This window comes from Perognathus longimembris, chromosome 3 (genome assembly GCF_023159225.1).
Source record: "Perognathus longimembris pacificus isolate PPM17 chromosome 3, ASM2315922v1, whole genome shotgun sequence".
Taxonomy (NCBI): domain Eukaryota; kingdom Metazoa; phylum Chordata; class Mammalia; order Rodentia; family Heteromyidae; genus Perognathus; species Perognathus longimembris.
In genome coordinates this window covers 53103034-53127602 of record NC_063163.1, presented here as the reverse complement: position 1 = coordinate 53127602, position 24569 = coordinate 53103034, and the positions used below count along the sequence as shown (strand labels likewise).

At 37.7% G+C, this 24569-nt stretch overlaps 1 protein-coding gene and 1 long non-coding RNA gene across 10 annotated transcripts in view; both read left to right on the top strand.

Moving 5' to 3' along the window:
• The window catches only part of Pds5b (PDS5 cohesin associated factor B), a 172095-nt gene extending 158432 nt beyond the window's left edge, over nt 1-13663 (top strand). For 4 of the 9 annotated variants that reach the window (XM_048341535.1, XM_048341534.1, XM_048341532.1 and 1 more), the window contains exons 32-35: nt 6021-6460; nt 6553-6660; nt 9817-9955; nt 11039-13663. In XM_048341535.1, the coding sequence (XP_048197492.1) occupies nt 6021-6460; nt 6553-6660; nt 9817-9955; nt 11039-11074 (723 nt within the window). In that variant the 3' untranslated portion in view covers nt 11075-13663. Of the gene's footprint in view, nt 1-6020; nt 6461-6549; nt 6661-9816; nt 9956-11038 lie in introns of all 9 variants that reach the window. The other 5 variants (XM_048341533.1, XM_048341531.1, XM_048341529.1 and 2 more) reach the window with 2 other exon arrangements.
• On the top strand, nt 3429-3969 carry LOC125348362. The gene is made up of 2 exons (XR_007210354.1): nt 3429-3525; nt 3838-3969. It is a non-coding gene; the product is annotated as an uncharacterized LOC125348362 (long non-coding RNA).
• Nucleotides 13664-24569: the final 10906 nt, after the last annotated feature.

The following is a 24569-nucleotide window of genomic DNA, read 5'->3' as shown; positions in this document are numbered from 1 at the left end:
TTTAGAATATTGTTTCCTCTTTTGCCTTCCATAGACCTAACATTGAGGTCTCAATTCTTTTTATGTTGTTTTCTTTCTATTTCAGGAAATACTATAAAGTTCTTACTGTCTATACTATAAATTCTGATGCTTATTACTTTCTTAAAGTTTTACCTATATAGAATTGCTTTTTGATAACTTGAGAGGAATTTTACTAGCCAGGTTTATATGGAGAATCTTTGAATCAGAAAACTTCTTTTATCTTTCAGTTCTAGTCCTCACTTTGTAGAAAATCCTTCATATTATCATCTCACACTTGAAAAATATCATTAAGTAAGGATTCTTTTGTTTGTTGGACATGTCAACTAGACTACTTACTCATCCACCCATACTATCCTTGAGAAATGTGTTTTTTTATTGAAGTAAGATTTGTTATTCAATAAATTCCATACTTATTACTCTTTAGGGCAGTACAAAATAAAGTATTTTTCATAGAAGAGTTTTGAATGTCTAGTTCTTGAGATCTATCCCTATTCTTATAGGGGACACCTTTTACTATCTATTGTGGCATGTAATACTGGGCCCTTTTTTGGAAGGGGGTGGGTAGTCCTGGGCCTTGGACTCAGGACCTGAGCACTGTCCTTGGCTTCTTTCTGCTCAAGGCTGCACTCTGCCACTTGAGCCACAGTGCCACTTCTGGCCGTTTTCCATATATGTGGTACTGAGGACTCGAACCCAGGGCTTCATGTATACGAGGCAAGCATTCTTTGCCACTAGGCCATATTCCCAGCCCTATCGGGCCCATTTTTAGAGCTACCAAAACAGGCTTATTAATACCATTGAAGAAGGGAGCATTATTAGACACAAGTTCAGTTTAAAGTCTTATAGGTTATAATGAGATAGTACTGTTTGCATGCTTCCAATATGAAATTTACATTGAAATTTCACAGCAAAGGGATTATTCCTGTTACAGATTTATATTTGAAAAACATATTAGCATGAAATAATGTATTTTCCCCATTTCTAGTTTCTAATGTGTTTTACACACCTGTTCCCTTCCCTTCCTTCCTCCCTTTTTTCTTCCCTCCCTTCCCCTCTCCCCCTTTTTGTGGTCAGTTGTGGGCCTTCTTTGTATTCAAGGCCTGTCTAATTGGAGATAAGAGTCTCACCCCCTGAGATCTTTCTGCCCAGGCTGAGTTTGAATTGTGATCTTCAGATCTTAGCCTCTTGAGTAGCTAGGATTACAGGCATAAGCCACCAGTGCCTGGCCCTTTTCTTTTTTGTACTGGGAATTGAGCCCAGGGTCTTATGCTTGTTAGGCAAGTGCTCTTATACTTGAGACAGGCCTCCAGTCCACCACTTGTTTTTAAAACAGTGCAGTGAAAAAATTGGAATTATGTTAAAAAAAAAACAGTCGACAGTTAATTTGTGATTTATATCAACCTTTTAAATACAAAAAGGAATCTGCCTGCCTTTTTAGATATTTGCCTGTCAAAGAGTTGTCACATTTAAAATTAGAAGTAATATATTAAATTTCAGTTTAGTTTAGCATTTCTCTCATCTCTCGATCCTTTTGTGTAACGAGTTAGTTTTCTATTCATGAATAGAAACTTGAAAGACTAACCAGCTAAACCAGTCACTTGTAGGTCTTTTCTTGCCACCAAAAGATAAGGGTAGTTTAACATTAAAAGGATTCTAATGCCATGTAGTAAATAGATATACCAAATAAGGACAAGTAACAAGTGATAATCTCATGCATGTCAAGAAAACATAAGCAAGGATTAGAACCATTCTTTTTCTTTTTTGCTGGTCCTGGGGCTGGAAGTCTAGGTTTGGGCACTGTTCTTGAGCACCTTTAGTCTCAAGACTAATTCTCTACCACTTGAACCACAGCATTACTTGCTGGCTTTCTCTAAGTAGTTTATTGGAGATAAGAATCTCACAGCCTTTCCTGCCTGGGCTGGCTTTAAACTGCTATCTTCAGATCTCAGCTCCTTGAATAGTTAGGATTACAGACGTGAGCCACTGGCACCTGGCCTAGAATTTTGATACACAATAGGCCCATCTATTTGCAGATTTATTGCATATAGTGTTGACCCAAGTGTGGTCACATTATATATTCTGACCCACACTGTGTATTATATAACTCAGTTGATAGAGAAGCTCCTGGTCAGTCCTATGTTATTGTCATTGTGTTTAAGTGATTTTGTGTGTTGCCTTCCTTCATTTTGTGAAAACATGTGGTGCCCCCAAAGCAGAATAAAAGTTACGATAATCCCAGCAAGCCCAAAGGGCTTAGGTGATAGAAATAAATGTTTATTAGATTTGTTGAAAAGAAGCACGTCTTTAGAGGAAATAGGGCTGTGGCATATGGGGAAAGCATCCACAGCATCTGAGCTTTATACATAGAGTATTTTCAGTTTTTCCTCAGTGGCCATCTCCTTGGAAGCATACACCGATGACATAGAGTCTACTATATTACAAGGTCTCTTAGTAAACTAATACCAGAAAGATACTTCTTTAACATTTTGAAATTTTTATCTGCTTTAAATCAGTAATTATTGTTATTCATAAAGTCAAAATACTGAAAAACATTCTTTAGTGGTGCATACCCATAATCCCAGCTACTCAGAAGGTAGAGGTAGAAAAATTAGACTTTAATGCCAGCTTAGGCAAAGATAACAAGCGACCATATGTAAAGAAAGGGGGAAGCCCCCCCCAAAATGTCTGGGGAAGCTCAATGGTAGGTAATCCTCATTGCTTGCAGGGGGTGGGGGAAGGAAACAGAGGAACAAGAGAAGTGACTGTTGTTATTTAAAATTATTCTTCCTAGAATGTTGGTCCAACTCAGAAAGACTTGAAATAACAATGAAAAAAAAAGAGACAATTCCATCGACTCTTTGCTTTTGTTTTTGTAATGTTAGGGGGAAAAAAACAAATGAAAAAGAAAGGATGTAGTGTGGGTACTCATATGTGTATTTATGTATCTTGGTTTTGAAATTTTAACTATTTTTAAGAGTATTTATATTGATCAGTCTAATGAATGTATTTATTGCAGAGGTTATCCCTTGAGGGGATAGGCAGGGTTAGGATAGACAGGGGAAAAATGATGGAAAGGGGTTAACTGATCAATATGCATGATGCATGTAAATTGATAAGTATTGAATTGGAACTCCTTTGTACTACTATTTAAAGTTAATAAAAGTAAACCTTGTAGCCACAAGTCTTCAAGAAGACTTGAAGATATGCTGTATTCCTGCATGAGAAAAAGGAGTGGAAAAATGTGGTGACGAATATATAATTGTAAAATTCCAGTGTCATTTTAAGTCCATGTGGGAAAATAAATGGGTATAAAAAAGAGGCGTAATAACACAGGCTACAAATATGTGTCCTTATTTAGTAAAATATTGTAGCCTAGAATTGTTCTTATTATTGCAAATGTAGTTCAAAATAATTGAAAGTGTTGTAAATCAATAATTTTCAAATGGTTAGATAGGTCTTTGAGATGGGAATGAGAGAGAGTTTAGAAATGTAGTTTTTGATGATGTTGTGCCAAGTCGCAAGACCACCCCCAAGAAGACCACCGAGATTCAGACACTCCGAAATGCAAAAGCAAGGCAAGGCTTTATTTAAGCGAGCTGCAAATCGGGCCTCGTCCTACCCACCGACACAGCGGAGGTTAGGAGGGAGCCTCGAGCTGTGATTACACAGGGCTTATAAAGGCAAAGAACAAGGTTACAACAATCAGCTGTGCAAGCAAGATTAGAACACAGGTACAAATCTGATTGGCTCAGGGTTCGATTCTAAAATGGGGTTCACGTGGTGGGGCCTGACTTCAAAGTCTGGCACCTCAATGAGACCTCTCTTCCTGCCTTGGAATATTATTACCCTTTCAATGGGTCCTCCTGAAAACCCCATCCTTGTGATTTCATCTCAACCAGATGACTGCCAAAAGGCCCCATCTCCATCCAAAGTAAAACTGAAACATCACAAAAGAATAGAAGAAAATAAGTAAGAATAACTACTTTTAAATAGGAAAGAAGAGTAATAGCAGTGTCATAGTTGAGCAGTTTACAAACAGAAAGTATAATGAGTAGTGGTAATTTTTGTTGTTTTTCTTTCATTTATTTTCTTCTCCCCCTCTCCTCCTCCCATTTCCCACTTCCTCTCTCGCCCATTTCTCTTCTCTTCCCTCCTTGATTTTCTTTTCTCCTTTCTTCTCTATTTCCTTCTTTTTATTTTTACTGGTGGTTTGAACTCAGCACTTCTCACTTGCCAGGCAGGTGGTACTCTACTACTGAGGCATGCCTCCTGCCCTTCTTTGACTGATTTAAGTATAAGTTAGCACAGACTTTTTGGAAACTAAATTTGTGTCATACATGGATTTTCATCCTTGCATCTGTAGAAAATTTCTGAATACCTGCTCCTACATGCATAAGTTCTCTGAATATAAAATTAGGAATCAGTCATAATTTCTAAAGCCATGGATTTTTTTTTTTTTTGGCCAGTCCTGGGTCTTGAACTCAGGGCCTGAGCACTGTCCCTGGCTTCCTTTTGCTCAAGGCTAGCACTCTTCCACTTGAGCCACAGCGCCACTTCTGGCCGTTTTCTGTATATGTGGTGCTGAGGAATTGAACCCAGAGCCTCATGTGTACAAGGCAAGCTCTCTTGCCACTAGACCATATCCCCAGCCCAAGCCATGGATTTTTAAAAATTGTTTTTGTTGTTATTAACACCATTAACACCACGTAGGGTTCAGAAGTATTTCCAGAATATCTTTGGGGAAGGTACAGTACTGGGTTTTAACTCAGAGCCTTGCATTTATTAGACAAGTGCTGTATCAACAAGAACTATCCATGCTGTGCTCTGAACCCTAGTTTTAGTTTCTTTTTTAAATAGGGTCTTGTTTTAGTTTGCGTGGAGCTAATATTGAACCACAGTTCTCTTAACTACGCCTCCTGGTATTCCAAGCCTATACCACCATGCCTGGTTTGTTGGTTGAGATGAAGTCTAACTTTTTTCCCTGGCTGGCCTTGTACTGAGATCCTCCCAGTTTCTTATCTCCTGACTATCTAGGATTATAGGTATGATGATTATGTTTAAGGTCCAGATCTTGTGACCTCCATTTAGAAAACAAAAATAGGGTTTTTTTTGTTAGTATAAACATAATACCTAACATAGTATTTAATTTTGTATTATACCCAGTATAGTAAAATTATTCATTTAATTTTTATGTATCAAACTAATATTTTAGTTGTTTTTTAGGACCAATTATTTATTCTTTTTCATGAAATAGCTTTTCACTAATATGATACATAGTTTAATAAAATACTGATCTTGAGATGTATCCTTTTGAGGCTCTTGAAATGAGAATTTTTAAAAATTGGCAAACTAGTGAAGAGTAGGGTGTGGTGGTACTGCAAGCTTCCAGTCCTAGAGACTGATGTGGGAAGGGAACACTTGAACTTAGAACTTGTTAATATTGTGAGGTCTCAGCTTCAAACAAAACCAAACCAAAATAAAGAAGCAGTAAGTAGTATGTCTCTGATATATTTAAGGACTATATATTTAGGGAATGACAAAAGTAGGTAGATAACATTTTTGTTTCATTGTTTAAAATCTGCATACTAATACACCTTTTATTTACTTATTCATGTGTGCTGCTGGGGATTGTACCTAGGGCCTTGGACACACTAAGACCACTGAAAAAACAATTTCATTTAAAAAGAAAATTTAGTGGAGTACCATTGGCTCATGTCTATAGTCCTGGCTACTTGGGAAGCTTAGATAGGAGCATCATGGCTCAAAGCCACCCCACACAAGAAAGTCCAGGAGACTTTTATCTCCAATTAAGTACCAAAAAAGGCAGAAGTGGAGCTGTGGCTTAAGTGATAGATCACTAACTTTGAGCAAAAAAAGCTCAGAGGCCTTGCTCAGGCCCTAAGTTGAAGCCCCAGCACTGCATGCACACAGGCCTGTGTGTACTCACACAAAAGTAAACTTAAAAAGTAAACTTTCAAAATTTTGATCTCTTCCCTCAGTCAGAATTGGAGAAGCCTAGAAGCCGGAAAAAAACTCCCGTCACAGACCCAGAGGAGAAATTAGGAATGGATGACCTGTCTAAGTTGGTACAGGAGCAGAAACCGAAAGGCAGTCAGAGGGGTCGGAAAAGAGGACATACAGTTTCAGAATCGGATGATCAGCAGTGGTCTGAGGAAAAAAGGCTCAAAGAAGATCTGTTAGAAAATGAGGATGAACAGAATAGTCCACCAAAAAAGGGCAAAAGAGGTCGGCCACCAAAACCCCTTGGTGGAGGGACACCAAAAGAAGAACCAACAATGAAAACATCTAAAAAAGGGAATAAAAAAAAGTCTGGGCCACCGACAGTAGAGGAAGAGGAAGAAGATGAGAGACCGAGTGGAAATACAGAACAGAAGTCAAAAAGCAAACAGCATCGCACATCAAGGAAAGCACAACAGAGGTGAGTGTGGGTAACTCTAGACTACATCTGTTTACTTACCATATTATAAACCATAATTTGATGCTATCCACATTTGGGTTTTCCCAAAGCAGAGCAGAATCTCCTGAAACTAGTGCAGTTGAATCCACACAGTCCACACCACAGAAAGGACGAGGAAGACCATCAAAAACGCCATCACCATCACAACCAAAAAAAAATGTGTAAGTTGTAAAATTAAATTCCAAGCCAATTTTAAATTATCTTGCAAAAAGTTCATAAATTTATAAACATACATATTTCTGTATTTAAATTCCAAATACCTAGTCTCATTGTACTAGGTAAAATACACTTCATAACCTTATCTCTAGGGCCTTAATATTGCATTTGGCCCTCAGGTAATGTTTATACATTTTTATAGGCCTTAGGCAAGTCTTTATATAAGTGAATACCAAAATTATCTACAGATTTTCTCTACAGATTTTATGGTATCTGAAAATAGGATATCACAACACACTAACCAGGTTGCCTTCTCACTGCAGGCTACAAAATTATTTTGTATTTAGGACATTTGGCAGTATTTCTTTTAATGATGTGTAACTCTCTATCAGAAATTGTGCTCATTTTTCTGAGAGTAATCCAACACATAGCTTGACTTTTTAGAGTTGCCAGAAGTATATCTTGGTTAAATATTTAGTTATCTTAGAGTTTTTCCTGTTCCTGTGTATTCCACAAGAAGAGGAAAAGTTGGCCAGTACTTTATGCCTTTCTTTATGTAATTTTTTTCTCTCAAGTTAAAAATAAAGGTAAGTATATTGTTGTGGCAGCTTCATACATACATGTGTGTGGGTTTTGCCAATCAGAATCACTTAAAAAAATTTTTTTTTGTTCAGTTGTGGGACTTGAACCCTGGGCCTGGGCACTGTCCCAGAGCTCTTCAGCTCAAAGTTAGCACTCTACCACTTGAGCCACAGCACCACTTTGGGTTTTCTGAGTGGTTTATTGGAGATAAGAGTCTCATGGACTTTTCTGCCTGGGCTGGCTTTGAACCTTAATCCTCAAATCTCAGCCTCCTGCATAGCTAGGATTATAGGCGTGAGCCACTGGTGCCTGGCAGAACCAGTTATTTCTAAACAAAGGATTCTCATGCAGTAGTACATACTTGTAATTAATTTTATAACAAAGAAGTGATAGGTGTTAAATTTCTCTCAACCTCATAAGTTTTGTTTCTCTGTATCTAGGTATCATTAAATGATCATTATTATTCAACAATGACTTTGGTATCTCCTAAAATTATATGTCTTCCCATTGAAGTGCCAGACTTTGAAGTCAGGCCCCACTTTGCCACGTGAACCCCACTTTACCACGTGAACCTGAGATAAGCAGGCCCTGTGAGCAAACCCAGGACAAGCCCATTAGGGCCCAGTGGGTCTAGAACTCTAACCGCTGGGAATGCTTAACTCTGACCACCCCTAGAATAGAACCCTGAGCCAATCAGATTTGTACCTGTATCCTAATCTTGCTTGCTTGAACACCTGATTGTTGTAACTTTGTTTTTTGCCTTTATAAGCCCTGTGTAATCACAGCTCGAGGCTCCCTCCTAACCTCCGCTGTGTTGGTGGGTAGGATGAGGCCCGATTTGCAGCTCGCTTAAATAAAGCCTTGCCTTGCTTTTGCATTTCGGAATGTCTGAGTCTCGGTGGTCTTCTTGGTGGTGGTTTCGCGACTTGGCACAACACCGTGAATGTTCAAAGCCTAAGTATTTATTTTACAAAGTCAATACAGAAAAAGATTATGTGTTCTATCTTGTCTTGTTCTAGCTCTTAATCTGAGAAACTCTTTTCTGGATTAATAGCATATATTGTGATTTGTGTTCTGCAGTGGAATTCAAAAAGGTTGTCGTTTTCTCTGTAATTCCTGCATAGTTGTAAATAGCAGACATGGTTCTTACCTTCATGAGACTTCCTATCTAATGGGCATGCAGTCTTTAAATAATGGCACGTACATATGGACCAAGGACTTCTGTTTGATTTTTATTGTTTTGGTACTGAAATATGAACTTAAGACCTTTCACTCTGGCTTTTTTTTACTCAAGCTCCACTTCTTGCTTGTTGATTAGAGATAGTCTCACAGATTGATCTGCTGTAGCTGGCCTTGAACTGTGATCCTCAGATCTCAGCTTCCTGAGTAGCTAGGATTACAGACATAAACTGCCAACACCTAGCTTGGAATTAGGACTACCTATATCCCCTGAAGGAAAAATCTAGGAGTACACTAACAATTTAGTGGGAGGATTGAGGAGTGGGAGAAATTTTCTTTTTTAGATGAGTTGTTTACTTGAGAGTGCTAGGGATTATGTAGTCATAGAATATAATGGATAGAGTACTATATCTGAAGTTTCTGAGTTGGGAAAAATCTTGGCACATTTAAAAAGTAGAAGAAAAGCAAGGCTTGGCTGCTTGATTGTAATTGCCAGGAATTGGGGTGGAGAGAGCTATGAGAATACAGACAGGTAGTCATTGCAGGGCCTATGTAGTACAGTAGAAGTGTCACAACATTATTCTCAGCCCAGTGTAGAGTTATCTCTGAGGAGGGACATCAGCTGTTCTTAGGCTTTTAAAACAGTACTTTGTAAAGAGAAGAAGCAAAAAGGTGGGAATAGCTTGAATTAGGTAATAGCAATGGAGGTGGAGAGAAGTGAATGGATTTAAGATTTCTGTAGGTGGAGTCTGTAGGGCCTGATAAAGAGTAGCATGCAGCATGCTGTTTTCTGCTTAAGGAATTTCTGCACTAAGCAGCTCATTGCATATAGATGCCTTTACTGAGTTGGGAAAGATGAAAAATGGGCAGACTGCAAGTTATATTTTGAAATATTTTATGGTATGGTCTTAGTCATACTGCTTTGTGCTTTGCTAGATCACTATATATAAAACTAGAATTAGTGATTTAAGAGCCAGGTCCCAGTGGCTCATACCTGTAATCCTGGCTACTCAAAGGCTAGGAACTGAGGATTGCAATTCAAAGCCAGCCCACCTCCAATTAACCAATCACAAAAAGACTGGAAATGGAGCTGTGGCTCAAGTAGTAGATGACTAGCCTTAAGAAAAATGCTCAGGGATAGTGCCTGCAGGCCCTGAGTTTAAGCCCTAGGACTGACTGTTCCCCATCACCCTCAAAAAAGAATGGTCCAAGGATCAGAATTTAAATACGAGACAAGCACTCTTGCCACTAGGCCATATCCCCAGCCCTCAGAATATAAATACATCCCATGACATAAATATCATATGAGAATTTATAAAATACTTGAAGCACTTGCTCTGATGTAGTGTACAACTTAAATATTAAAATGTTTATTTTATTTTGTGTATGTTTTACTTTAGCCGTGGAGGACGCTCCAAACAAGTAGCTACTAAAGAGAATGATTCAAGTGAAGAAGCAGACGTGTTTCAGGGCAGCTCTCCTGTCCATGATGATGTTCCACAGGAAGAAACAGAGGAAGAGGAAGTTTCTGTAATAAATGTATGTGTTTGTGTCCTCTATGGAACATAAAAATAGTAAATATTTTGTTAAGGCCATTTAGCACTTGCTTTGTTTTTCTAAGAATTTACATATGTTTCTTTATTAGTTTATAATGTCCTTTTTTTACTAGCTTGGATAATGGAGAACATGCTTTTGATGGGAACATGAAATTAAGTAGCCTAGTGAACATGCAAGCATTAAGTCTCCCTGAGTATTATAAAGTTCAAGTAACAGTATAATATTGGTGCTCCAAGCATTTAAGTTATTCCTATCTTGGCTTATTTCTTAAAGGGTTTGTTGGGGATATAAAAGTAAGGATGAAGAGTCCATAGCAATTGATGTTTTCATCAGCGAAGTAGCACAGTAAATTGGTTAAATTTAAACTATTCTTTTTACATTCTTTTTTACATTCATTTTTTACATTTTACATTTTTACATTTACATTTACATTCAGCGAAGTAGCACAGTAAATTGGTTAAATTTAAACTATTCTTTTTACATTCTTTTTTACATTCATTTTTTACATTTTACATTTTTACATTTACATTTACATTCTTTTTACATGTTTATACTGACATTTACTGAACTAAAGTTTAAATCTTCATTAGTGATGTGTTTGAATTTCAAGTTGCTTTATGTAACTGGTAGTTGTTGGAAACCAAGTTCACTTAGGCTTTTCTGAAAAGACAACTATCAGTGCATGCTCATGTGCATCAATCAGCATTTTCTTTATCATAGAAAGAATGGAAATATATTCGCTTGTTTTCTTATTGTGGACCTTACCTTTTGTAAATTACTCTCTGAACAAATATAAATTATTTGCTGCTTGGGAAAGGCTACTTCATAGGCATGTAAGGGCTTAGACATTGTAGAAGTCTAAAGCCAGACTCAAAAAGGATTTACCTTTAGGAGACTGACTCTATAGAGAAAGAAAACAAAGTCAGTAAGAAGTGAGAACTAGGATTGGTTAAAAACTGGTCACTGAAACCTGTTTAAGGATATGAAAATTATTTTTAAAATAAAAATGCTTATTACTTTATACATGTCCATTTTAATTAACCATCTCATGACTTTTCTCTTAAGGTACGACGGAGGAGTTCTAAAAGGGAAAGGCGATGAAACAGATCTAATTAACTTTCTTTGTGAAAGTTTTGGGAAAATACCCCACCCCCCACCCCCAAGTGTGAGGCTGAATAAAGCCCTTGATACATAAAGTGGAACTGTGGAAGTAGGACAGTGGGCCTTTCTCATGACCTCACATGGATGGTCACATGCTAGCAGTGCATACAGCAGTAATGATGGCCGAAGTCTTGTGATGTTTGATGGCTGTGTAGACATAAACTACGAAGAAACTTGTAAATAAACTTTTTTTTTTTTTATGTTTCTGACTTCTGAAGTGCTTGTATAGCTTTTATCTACGGCTTTAAACTGACAGTACCCAACTGTTTATTGGATCTATTGATTCGTAAAGAGCTTGTTAGGAAAGGCCTTAAGCAGTAATCTGTCAGTGTTTGTATTTGTATCCTCTGCAATTTTACTGTGAAAAAATATTTCTCAATAATTGGTGTCATTTTCTTGATGTCATGGTTTGTTGGAGAGCTAAATGGTCTCTCCCACTTATGTATCTTACCTAGTGTCTACTTCTGGGCACCTTCATCTTCAGAGGTGCTGCCTTGTCTGTCATTACCCCCAGAACGATGTCCCAGATGGGAGGGCACCGTTCAAATTATGAAATAATCCTGAAGTTGTCTGATTGCTTTACACCTCAGTATTGGTCCCAGAATTGTCTGGCCTTTCATGGCAATGAAAATTGTAAGAAGAGAGAGATTTAAACTATTTTAATTTTAAAGAGTGTGTTATAAAATAATGTACTGAATTCTTTATCCCATTTTATCATCCCTTTTCAGTTATTAATCTACTGTATCAATAAAATTCTGTAATGAGTTTTTAATAGTCTAGAATGTTATTGTGTATAGATATTTTCTCTTGAACATTATGTTCAGAAAATTCAAATTACTAGACTATAAGATCCTGATATATATACATTAGAAAAGTTCCAGTTCTCCATAACAGTGTAAAGTTGACCAGAAAGAAAAATTTTATTGATGCAGTGTGTCCTTATAAATCTGTTCTTGAAAGCCAAGTGTTTTGTATTTTATGGTGAGTTGCATGTTTTTGAAAAAAAGTGCTGAAAACGGGATGTGCTTTTTTCTGTAAATTCACATTTAGCCATAGCATATGATAGATTGCCCCATAACATAGTTTTTCATCAAGAGTTTATTATTGTACTTTATTTTGGAGCCAAAAAAATTTGTTTTGGGGGGAGGGGCAGGGGAAGGTGACATAGGCAGCTACACCAGTTACTGTGGACAGCATCTTGCTCTTTCTGACATCAGATCAGAGGGAAGTGGGTCCGCAAAGTACAGGAACAAATTACTTATGGCAGTATCCTTTATGCAGTTGTGTAAACTGTATTTTGAACCAAAACATACATTACTACTTAATACTAACGTAAGTTCAGTTTAGTGTTTCAGGTGCTGTTCTTTTGTTATTTTCATGCTTATTCACAACAGAGAAGAAAATCATATTCTAACTTACTAAACTTTATCATGGTGAATAGTGGAGCATTTTCATATAACACATCATTGTATGTAAGGTATATTTCCAAAATTGGTTATCACAGATGGGAACTGTAATAAAGAAGCTACTATTTTAGAAAATGACATTTTACTATTTTCCAGTGTGTATCACAGTTGGTGTGATTATTTTCTTTCAATGCTTAGGAAAACCTTTTATTTTTACAAAGTGGTTTTAAATTGTGTCTTAATCTGTCAGTGTTGAACTTTGTTCTTCTAACAACAGAACACCAGTGATGACTAGAGGTTGCTGTATAGCATGTCAGCTAATGTTGATCAGGATACATTGCTTTTGAAATGTTTGATTAGCTCAGCTTCCAATCAGTGCTATTTCTGTGTAGCAGTACCAAGGCATGTTTTAAAATCAACAACGAATAAAGGATAGCTTTGTATTTTTGTCATTGACTAAATTGTACTGGAAATATATCTTTAAAACCATTTTATAACACATACAAAAATGATTGTGGAGGATCTTGATTTGCATGATTATACCAAATTTCATTGCACATTAATATTTTGTATATCATTTCACAAAAAGTTTGTTGTACATTTTGTTCATGTATAATGCCAATAAGTACCTGTTTGTTCACTTTTGGAGAGGATTATGATGTAAAAATTTCAAATTTTTTTGTAGGAAAATAGGTGCAATAATGATCAAGGTTTTGATGTCCCAAACCTCTGTCTTAGGGGCTTATCTTACTATGTTTAAAATTAACATTTCATGTACTAACACTTGGAGAGCCACATACCTTAACTAAAATAAAATTACATATGTATAAAACAATTGCTAACGGTTGTTAGCACATTCTGCAGTGATAATGTTCATTTTTACAATATGTACTGTACAACATTAAGAAAATATTTAACTCACTGAAACAAGTTCCATTATGAAAACATTCAGATTCCTTATCTTGCTGCATTCTGTAGCAGTCTGTCTACATTATCATAAAAGTTCTTGCTGTGGTACAACAGAAACCTTTTTCAGTGAGCTCCACTGTATATGTAAATTACAACTATGGCTGTAAAACTTGTTCCAGGTATTAAAGGTGAAATGAATTTCTGTATCTTCTTACACCTTGGAAGTTTTATTTTTTTGGGTTGTGGGGCTTGAACGTCCTGGGTGCTGTCCCTGAGCTTTTTTGCTTAAGGCTAGTGCTTTACAACTTTGAGCCATAGTGCCACTTCTAGTTTTCTGGTGGCTACTTGAAGGGAAGATTCTCACAGTCTTTATTGCCCAGAATAGCTTTGAACTGTGAACCTCAGATCTCAGCCTCCTTAGGATTATAAGCATGAGCCACCAGCTCCTGACTGTAAGTTTGATTTTTAAGATTTCCTTTTTCCCACTTGGAGGAAGGTCAGGAATCTAACAGTTTGTTTGATGTAGCTGTATCTTTCTGCCACAAAATATTATGTCATAATAATGAACAACTGACATTTAGATAGCCATTTTTTCAGACAGTTTTGGATTCTCTGTGAGGTTGAATAGACATGAAGCTTGTATCATTGTATTTTTTATGTGAATATGCATATATATTAAATGGAGAAAGTCATATTTTGATCATTTTTAATTTTCGAGACTTTGTTTTATGAACAGGAAATGTATTTCCCAGTATAATTTTCCAAACTTCGTGTTTATACTTCTCATGCAGATTCTTGGCTGGTAGAAATACTAAATACTAGTTAGGAACCCTATAATTAAGTATAACATAAACTTTGATAATAAGCACTACATTGGTTTTTGCCATTTATTTAGCTGGTACTGGGATTTGCACTTGCTAGTCAGGTGCTGTCATTTAAACCATGTTTCTAGCTCTTTTTTTTGGCCAGTCCTGGGTCTGAAACTTAGGGCCTAGCCCCTGCCCCTGAGCTGCTTTTGCTTAAGGCTAGCACTATCTACCACTTAAACCACAGCACCACTTCTGGCTTTTCCTGTGTATGTGTTACTGAGGATTCAAACCCAGGGCTTCATGCATGCTAGTCAAGCACTCTACCACTAAGCCACATTCCCAGCCCTCCTAACTCTTTTCTTATGTTTTCAATAGTCTGGATTGAGATCCTCTTATATGTACTGCTCACATAGCTAAATGACACATGCGCACCACTACCCTCAGATTTTAATGGTTGACAGTTGGGGTCTCAGGAACTTTTTTTTTTTTTTAACCAAGGCTGGCCGCAAACCACAGCCCTCCCAATCCCAGTCTCCTAAGTAGTAGCTAGAATAACAGATATGAACCACTACACCTGGCTCAAGCTTGCTAGGAAAGCACTTTACAACTTATGCTTGCAATCCAAATTTGCCTTTCTCCCCCTTTTTTTCCCTAGTGCCAGAGATCAACCCAGGGCCTTGCACATGGTTAGGCCAGCAGTGTGCCACTGTACATGCCCACACTCGTTCACCCATTTGTTCAAGTAGCATTCAGGTAAGTAGGGTCAAGTTGGTAGTCAGTGCTTTTTAGCAAATGCAGCTTTGAAACACTTCTTGTAAGATCCTTGATAGGTGATCTGCTTAGTTCCTTGAGCTTTTCTGCTATTTTATTTTACACTAATGTAGTTTCCTTTAGCTTAAGTTCTTATAATTTCTTTGACTCCAAATTGAGTTCACATTCCCCCTTGTCTCAAACCAAATTTGTTTTTTTTTTTTTTTTTTTCCCCTGGGAGTTACCATAGTCTTGTGAAATACCGTGCTCCCAGCAGCAACAAACAGTATAAGCTTGACAACTCCACAGTGGACCACTGCTTTAGGGCAGTGTCCTCTGCACAGCTCTGCATCTTTGGTCATTTCTGTCTGGCTAGTATTTCCTTCTTGTTCTGTGCCTCCTACACTATTCTCCCTATTTGTTGTACTCAGTCTCCAGTGACTAGGTTGGAGATAAAGGCATGTGGAAATTCAAAGACACTCATTTTTTTTTTTTTTTTGGCCAGTCCTGGGCCTTGGACTCAGGGCCTGAGCACTGTCCCTGGCTACTTCCCGCTCAAGGCTAGCACTCTGCCACTTGAGCCACAGCGCCACTTCTGGCCGTTTTCTGCATATGTGGTGCTGGGGAATCGAACCTAGGGCCTCATGTATCCGAGGCAGGCACTCTTGCCACTAGGCTATATCCCCAGCCCTCAAAGACACTCATTTTGTTCTTTGTGTCTGGAGTATTTTCTTATTCCACTGTCGTCTTCCACCTATTCACCACACAAGAGAGAGAGTTCTTGGTTTGGGCAAACCCACCATTACTTGCTTTATTAATTTGCTCCTGGGTAGTGCTTAGCAAATTGACATTTAGATTATTTGATTATAGTGTTTGTCTCACTGCATGTATTATAGTAAATGGCACAAAGGCAGTGTTTTTGTTTCCTGGTTTTGCTTTAACAGTGTTTAGTATATAAGGTGAGTGCTCAGAATTTCTTGCCTGTTAAGTTATGAAAATGTGTAGAACAGACATTAAAAATGTTTAAGAATGGAGGAGCCTGATACTGTATTAGATATCTTACTGAATGCTGTGTAGACACTATTGTGTCTTTTAATCCTCACTGTAACTGTATATAATTACCAGTAAGTCCTTTGTAGAAGAAGCAGTATTAAAGGTTGGTTTACTCAAAATTCAACTTTAAAGTGGTGAAGGGAAGATTCAACCATGTGTTTTGCTCCAAAGCTCTGTTCTTTCTTTTCTATCTCAAATACTTATATTAAAGATTGGTTGGGTAGTGCTAGGTATAGTGGCTCATACCTGTGATTACAGTTACTCAGTAGATGGAAATCAAGAAACAAAAAGTCAGGGGCTGGGGATATAGCCTAGTGGCAAGAGTGCCTGCCTCGGATACACGAGGCCCTAGGTTCGATTCCCCAGCACCACATATACAGAAAACGGCCAGAAGCGGCGCTGTGGCTCAAGTGGCAGAGTGCTAGCCTTGAGCGGGAAGAAGCCAGGGACAGTGCTCAGGCCCTGAGTCCAAGGCCCAGGACTGGCAAAAAAAAAAAAAAAAAAGAAACAAAAAGTCAGGCACCAGTTCCTCACACCTGTAATCCTAGCTACTGAGGCGGCTGAGATCTGAGGATCATTGTTCAAAGACAGCCTGGTCAGGAATGTCTGTGACACTTGTCTCCCAATAAAATCCAAAAAAGCTGGAAGTGGTGCTGTGGCTGAAACTCTAGAGTGCTAGCCTTGAGCACAAAGAAGTTTGGGGACAGCGCCCAGGAGCCCCAGGACCACCAAAAAACAAAAACAAAAAATTAGCAGGGGGCTGGGGATATGGCCTAGTGGCAAGAGTGCTTGCCTCGTATACATGAGGCCCTGGGTTTGATTCCCCAGCACCACATATACAGAAAATGGCCAGAAGTGGCGCTGTGTCTCAAGTGGCAGAGTGCTAGCCTTGAGCAAGAAGAAGCCAGGGACAGTGCTCAGGCCCTGAGTCCAAGCCCCAGGACTGGCCAAAAAAAAAAAAAAATTAGCAGGATCCCATCTCAAATCAACAAGCATGCACGCATACATACATACATACATACATACATACATACTTGAGTGTCATTGTCTAAGGATTTCTTGGCAAAAATGTGAGACCTTACTTGAGAAAACAAGAAAAAAAAGGTCCCGGGGTAGACTGCAGGGACAAGGCCTTCAAACTTCAGTACCTCCCCCTCAGATTGGTTGAGTAAATATCAGTACATCACAATAATACTGTAATTCTCAAATTGTATTGGGAAATTATACTTATCCAAGAGAATGGCCACAATACTGGCCATATTATCTAGAATACTGTTAGCACTGTTCTGCAGAATACTACCTGCTCACTATGTTATCTTCCATGAAGTTAAAACTTGCTGGTGGCAATCATTTGTCAGCATTTTATAAGTAAGAGTGCAGGTGATTTGCACAAGGGTCACAGAGTAGAGTGAACCTTATCTCGTGGTCCTACCCAGTACTTAACATTATTGATTTGGATTAGAATCCAAATGACTTGTGTAAACCAAAACTGCTTTTGACTTATTAAGAATGTATAAAAAATGCTTTAGACTGAGATCTTTGTAAAAGTGCAATTTTTTTTCACTTAATGTAATTTATTTATTGAGGTGTCCTGGGGATTGAACTCAGCCTCTTTTTTATTAGCTGTTTTTGAGATAGGGTCTCACTTTATGCCCTGGCCATTATGCCCAGAGAGTCATGTGCTTTCCTGTATTCTAGAGGTGAAGGACAGGTAACCCTGTACCCAGCTGTTGGTTGAAATGGAGTCTGGCAAACTTTAGAGCCGGCCTTAAACTGGTATCCCAATCTGCCTCCCAAGTAGCTAGGATTACAGGTTTGAGCATCTGTGCCCAGCATAATTAACATTTCTAGGCTTTATCTGCCCGTTATTTTGTTTTCTACACCAAGACCAGATATAATGCATTAGGTATGTCACTTGTGAAAAAGGTGGAAATACTCTGAATACCATATACATTGTATCATAATATTAGGGGCTCATGTGCATTAACTAGACCAGCTTGGCTAGCGAAGATAGCTTGTTGAGTTGTGGTTGAATAGTGTAATTTTCTTGGAAAAGTAGTTTAGAACATTGTGAAGCTCAGTACCAAGATTCACACCTATAATCCTAGCTACTCAAGGGACTGAGGATTGTTGTTCAAAGCCAACCCAAGCAGAAAAGTGTAAGTTTTCATCTCCAATTTGCAGGCAGAAAGCCCAGCTGGAGGCTTGGCTCAAGTGGTAGAGTACTATCTGTGAGAAAGAAAGTACAGTAAGTTCGAGGCCTTGACTTCAAAACTCCAGTTTACACCAGAACATCCTAAATAAATTTTCCATAGAAAGGAGATAAGGACAATATGGACATTCAGAGAAAAATAGGAAAATCATCCTCAACTCATTTGATGGGGATTTTAGTCTTTATATTTGACCAAATTGCTTTTAGGAAAACCCAGTGGTGTTCTAATTTTTGTCAGTTCTGTGGTTAAAAAAATAGTTTCATTTGCATATCTTTAGACACAAAGCATTACTGCATATTTTATTTTGATTTGTATAATCTGTATGTTTTTGTGTTCATATTCTTTGGCCAAATTTTGTTAATTATTATCTTGGGGTAAAAAGGAAGGATGGGTTGTAATTTATTCACAACTTGTGATACTTTCTATCAAGGAATACTGTAGCTTTTGGGTAAATGTACTTAACATCAAGTTTACCATCTTTTTTGTCAACTCATATATTCTAATATTAACTTCTTAAATATATTGAGTATTAATTTTTTTTAAAATTCCAGTCCTGGGGCTTGAACTCCAAGCCTAAGTGCTGTCCCTTGAAGCTTCTTTGTGTTCAAAGCTAACACTCTTAGCACTTGAGCCACAGCACCACTTCTGGCTTTTCCTGAGTAGTTTATTGCAGATAAGAGTCTCACAGACTTTCCTTCCTGGGCTGGCTTTGAACCCCGATCCTCAGATTTCAGCCTCCTGAGTAGCCAGGTTTTTTGTGGAAAGTAGCTTTTAGTGAATTCTCTTCAAACACTTTATAGTATCTATTACCACATAATACTGAAGTATTAGCATTTTATTAATGCAACCTGCCATTTTTTTGTAGTTTCTAGGTTTTGTGCTCACTACAAGAGTTTTATATTTTCATCTTTTCTTCTAATACTTACACTCCTCTTCCTCTGGATTGAAATGCTACAAGTATCATGAACTATAATTCTCTGTATACGTGGATGTGTTTTTGGATTCATTGATCTTTTTGCACTTTTACTAATTTATTACTAATTTACATATACCTATGCAAATGATGGAAAGTTTTAGTCATTAAAGTTTTTTTTTTTAATCCTTAGCAGTATTTTCCCAAGTCTGCCTATTAACTCCTATTTTGAAGGTAGTTGATGGGTGTGGTGGTGAACACGTGTAATCCCAAGTTAGTCAAGAGACACAGGAAGATCATGGTCTGAAGCCAGCCCGGACAAAAATGGGTGACTTATCTGAAAAAAACAGCAAAAGCCAAAAGGACTGAAAGTATGACTCAATTGGTCAATTGCCTATCAAGTGTGAGGTCCTGAGTTCAAATCCTAGAACCAGTTAATATTCCTGGTGTGTGTGTGTGTGTGTGTGTGTGTGTGTGTGTGTGTGTGTGTCTATGTCTGTGTCTATGTCTATGCAATGCCAGCATTGGAAAATGAAGGGCCTGTTGCTCCCCCTTAAGTTTTTTCTGTCATGGATGACTCTCCACCAGCTGAGTCTTCAAACAGATCCTCAGAGCTCAACCTCCAGAGTAGCTAACATTACAGAGCCATGAGCCCCTGGTACCTGGCTGTGTTGGTATCTTTTTTTTTTTTTTTGGCCAGTCGTGGGCCTTGGACTCAGGGCCTGAGCACTGTCCCTGGCTTCTTCCCGCTCAAGGCTAGCACTCTGCCACTTGAGCCACAGCGCCGCTTCTGGCCGTTTTCTGTATATGTGGTGCTGGGGAATCGAACCTAGGGCCTCGTGTATCCGAGGCAGGCACTCTTGCCACTAGGCTATATCCCCAGCCCCTGTGTTGGTATCTTGATAGGGAGAGCGTATAAATGTGTAGACTAGGTTGCAAAAAATAATAATAACATCTTTACAATATTCAGGCTTCCCTCTGAGAAAGTTTTTTTTTTTTTTTTTTTTCCCCTTCAGTTATGGGGCTTGAATTCTGGGCCTGGTCACCCTCCCTGAGCTCTTTAGCTCAAGGCTAGTGCTCTACCACTGCGCCACAGTGCCACTTCTGAAAAACGATTTTTTTTAAAGCCTTCCTTTCCACATACTTTTTTTTTTTTCCAGAATAGGTTTGAAAATATTCTATTCTATGGGCTTTATTAATATTGCTAAAATACTGCTGTATTGTTTTTCTGGGTGATATGGCTGCTATGTTACTTTGTCTTCAGCTGGTTCACTACTAGATCTCTTTCCTAGTTATGTGCATTGTTGATTCTGGCTATATTTTTTATTGCTCAATTTTCTATTTTTTATTTTTATTTATTTAGTTTTCTTATTTATTGTCAAAGTGATGTACAGAGAGGTTACAGTTTCATATGTTAGGCCTTGGGTACATTTCTTGTACTGTTTGTTACCTCCTCCCTCATTCTCCCCTCCCCCCTCCCCCTTTCCCTCTCCTCCCATGAGTTTGTTCAGTTGGTTTACACCAAATGGTTTTGCATCAATTTTCTATTTTTTAAATTTTAAAAATGTTTTTTATTTTTTATTTTTAGGCTTTACACCTTAGGGTTTTTTTTCCTTCTATTCATTTCCATTTCTTCTATTTTTATTTGCTCCTTTATTTTTCATTATATATCTATTTCTTTTTAATTTTACCTTGTTTTCCTTCTGGTTCTTCTTCCTTTTCATTATCCCATTAATCCCTTGTTTGTGAGTTTAACTGTATTTGTTTTCATTTTGACTCTGTCTAGTTGGCTCATCCTGTTATCTTTTTGTTTGGATTGATTTATTCTGATCCTAACAACAGATTTGCTCACTGGCTACAACTTTATGTAAAATATATTTTACTATCTTTAAAATTTACTTTCCTGCACCACAATATCCCTCTCCAAACAAAAATGAGGGAGTATTTAGATAAGGGAATACCTGTCTATGATTTAAAACCTCTGATTTAAAAGTATGTAGTTGTAGGTCTCTGGGTTGGTGTTTTACTTTAACTTGTGTTGTGTTGTGGTTTTGGAATTGCTCTTATTAGTTCCTAATAGTTTTTTGGTACTTGACAGGGAATTTTTAGATAATACTGTCTGTGAATTGTTCTGTCAAATATAGTCTTAAGTTTCTCTCCTACATCATGTTTTTTCTTGTCTGATTGTGCTGGTTGGCTCCTCTAGGGCACTGTTAAGTAATAGAGTTCTGTCTTCCATTTTCAGAAAGTCTGTATTTCAAATCAAGGTTTTTAAAAAGGATGAAATTATGTTGAATTCTGTTTGCATAACAGTCTGTATTTTTAAATTACATTAATATAATGAGTTGTATTTATAGATCGCAAATGTCCACCCATGCATGCTTTTGTGGCATTAACCCTACTTGATCTTGATTCTAGATTCAGCTTGCTTATTATGTCTTCATATTTTTATGGCCATATTGATCCCTGACACATAGTTTTCATTGTTTCCCTGTCCTAATACCAATAATGCATTTCAGGCATCCAGGAAATAATGTAATAGATACTGATGAACTCATGTCCCAAGTTATAAAAAGATGTTTAACATTTTGCCATGTTGGTTTCACTTTTCCCCCAAAATTTTCTCTGTCTCTTTCTCTCCTCCCTGTTGAGTGCACAGTAAAATCTCCCGGGATATTTAACTATGTTTCTTTATTCTGTTGGAAAAAGCATTCCATTACTGTGTATGTCAAAGGCTGTGGAATACTTGATTTGGCAGGAGAATAAACTTTTTTTGTGTACAAAAAGGTATGTAAAAGTTGCTGTACCTGTTCTGTTTGATTTTAATATTAATAGCTAAAGCTTGTTAGCCCTTTCCTCTTGGTTTTTTAAAACAAAAAAAACCTAAGATATTAATTTATGCTATTCCCAGGCCTGTTTTCATCTGTGTTTTGCACATGTGTTTTCAACACAGAAATATTTTGATTTATCTATCACCTTGTATCACCTTGAAACCTATGTTTTACCTAATAGTGTGTGTTTGATGTTGCCTCCTCCCCTTTTATTAGTGTGCATCCTGGAACTTGAACTCAGGGCCTGGATACTGTGCCTGAGGTTTTTGGCTCTACCAGCTGAGTCACAGCTCTACTTCCAGCTTTTTGGTGGTTAATTGGAAATAATTGGTTAATTGGACTTTCCTCCCCAGCCTGGCTTTGAACCTTGAACTTCAGATCTTAGTCTCCTGAGTAGGTAGGATTACAGGTATGAACCACCAGTGTCTGGCTGGCAGCATTTTCTTAATGACAAAAGAATGAGGCATCTTACAATTGATGGCATCGTAGATTTCATCAAATTATAAATAATTTCTTTTGGTTGCTGTAAAGCAGTGTTTGAATATACCACAGTTAATCATTTTTTCTTACTGATGGATAATCAGAATGTATTTTTTATCACTGTAAATAACACTGAAGTAAGCTTCTTTTGTGTTTCATAAGTAATTATTCTGAATGCAAATTATGAATTTGGCCAAGTGCAACTGGACCAGCCTTGAGAGGAAAAAGTTAAGTAAGTGTGAGGCCTGAAGTTCAAGCCCCAGTACTGGCTCAAAACAAAAAATGAGTTTAGTGAATATGGGCATTCTACTTTGCTGCTATTTCTAAATTTTATTCCAAACTAGTTGTCTTACTTTACATTCCCACTAACCATATCTATCAGAGCTCCAGTTTGCTTTTCATTTTAAGACTTGCAGGCCCTTGAAGTTACTCTTGTGTATATTTGAAGTAAAGATCTCATATTACCTTTTCCAATTTGTCTTGACACTTTTACATACTGAGTAGTTTATTTTTTCTTTTTTAATGTGTAAGGCCTTGTTTTTCCAACACGGAATGCCTTCATTTACTGAGGCCTGTTTCTAGGCTCCTCTTTTCTGTCCCATTAATTTATAACATATTCCTGAAACCGTAATATTTTTGTTACCATAGTAAGCCATCTCCCTTATTAATACTCCTTAAAATTATCTTGACTTTTCTAGCTGTTTTCTGTCTCCATATCATTTTTTTTTTTTTTTTTTTGCCAGTCCTGGGGCTTGGACTCAGGGCCTGGGCACTGTCCCTGGGTTCTTTTTGCTCAAGGCTAGCACTCTGCCACTTGAGCCACAGCGCCACTTCTGGCCATTTTCTGTATATGTGGTGCTGGGGAATTGAACTCAGGGCCTCATGTATACGAGGCAAGCACTCTTGCCACTAGGCCATATCCCCAGCCCATAGCAGTTTTTAAATCACTTTGCCAAATCCTGGAGAATAACCTTAGGATTTTTAGTGAGATTTTAAAGTGTATATAAATAGAATGGCCATCTTTATGATATTGGGTCTTCTTGCTTATGAATATATATGGTTGGTTGGTGTGTGTGTGTGTGTGATTGTATAGTCTAAAAAAGGTTTTACATTTTTCTTCCTAGTCTATCTTCATTGAAAATTAGTATTCTAATTGCTGAGTGGTGGATAGGAATATAGGGTTAGTCTACTTAGTATCTGAGTAAAAGCTGGCTGCTTCCTTTGGGCAGTAGTAGGTTTTAAGGAGCTGGAGCTTTTTATCTTCATAGTTTCTAATATCAGTGGTTAATAGACGTGTTTTCCTTTTTTTAAAAAATAACTTACGTTCTTCCTGGAAATTATCTTTAGGTTTGAATTTTTGTTTAAAAAAATGTAGGATACCACTGGAAATTTGAACTCAAGTCCTTGTGCTTCCTACATAGGCACTCTACCACTTGAGCCCTACCCTTTTTTGCTTTAGTTTTTGTTGTTTTTTCTCTCCTCCCTTCTCCTCCCAGATATGGCTTGATGTGTTTTTTTTCCCCCCAGGCTGCCCTTAGATTATGATCTTCCTTCCTACATTTCCTGACTAGACAGGATTACAGGTGTGACCACCAACTGTTTGTAGAGAATGAGTCCCCATTCACAGGCCACCTGGGGACCATAATCTGCCAGATCTCTTAAGTAGGTGGAATTACAGGCTTGAGCCACTACACCTTGCCTTGGAAGGAAAAATTTTATACTCTTGTTTATAAATATTTGCAGCAACTCTTCGCTTTGTTCTAATTTTTTTGTCAGCTTTTTTGTCCTTTACCATTGGAATTCATTTAAAATGTCCAAGATTCAGCTTTTGGTTTTATTGGCAAAAACTATTTTCTATTTCGGTAATTTCTGCAGTAATCTTCATTCTTTCAAACATGATTTCGATGTATTCTCCTACTCACTTGGGTTGTATGCTTAGTTCACTTGAGTTTTGTCTCTCTTCTTTCTCTTCTAAGTCTACTTGGTTACTTCATACAGGCTTTTTGCATCCGTTCATTGGGACATCTGCAAGCAGCCATGCACTGCTGCTGTCTCTGGAGGTCTCCAGTGG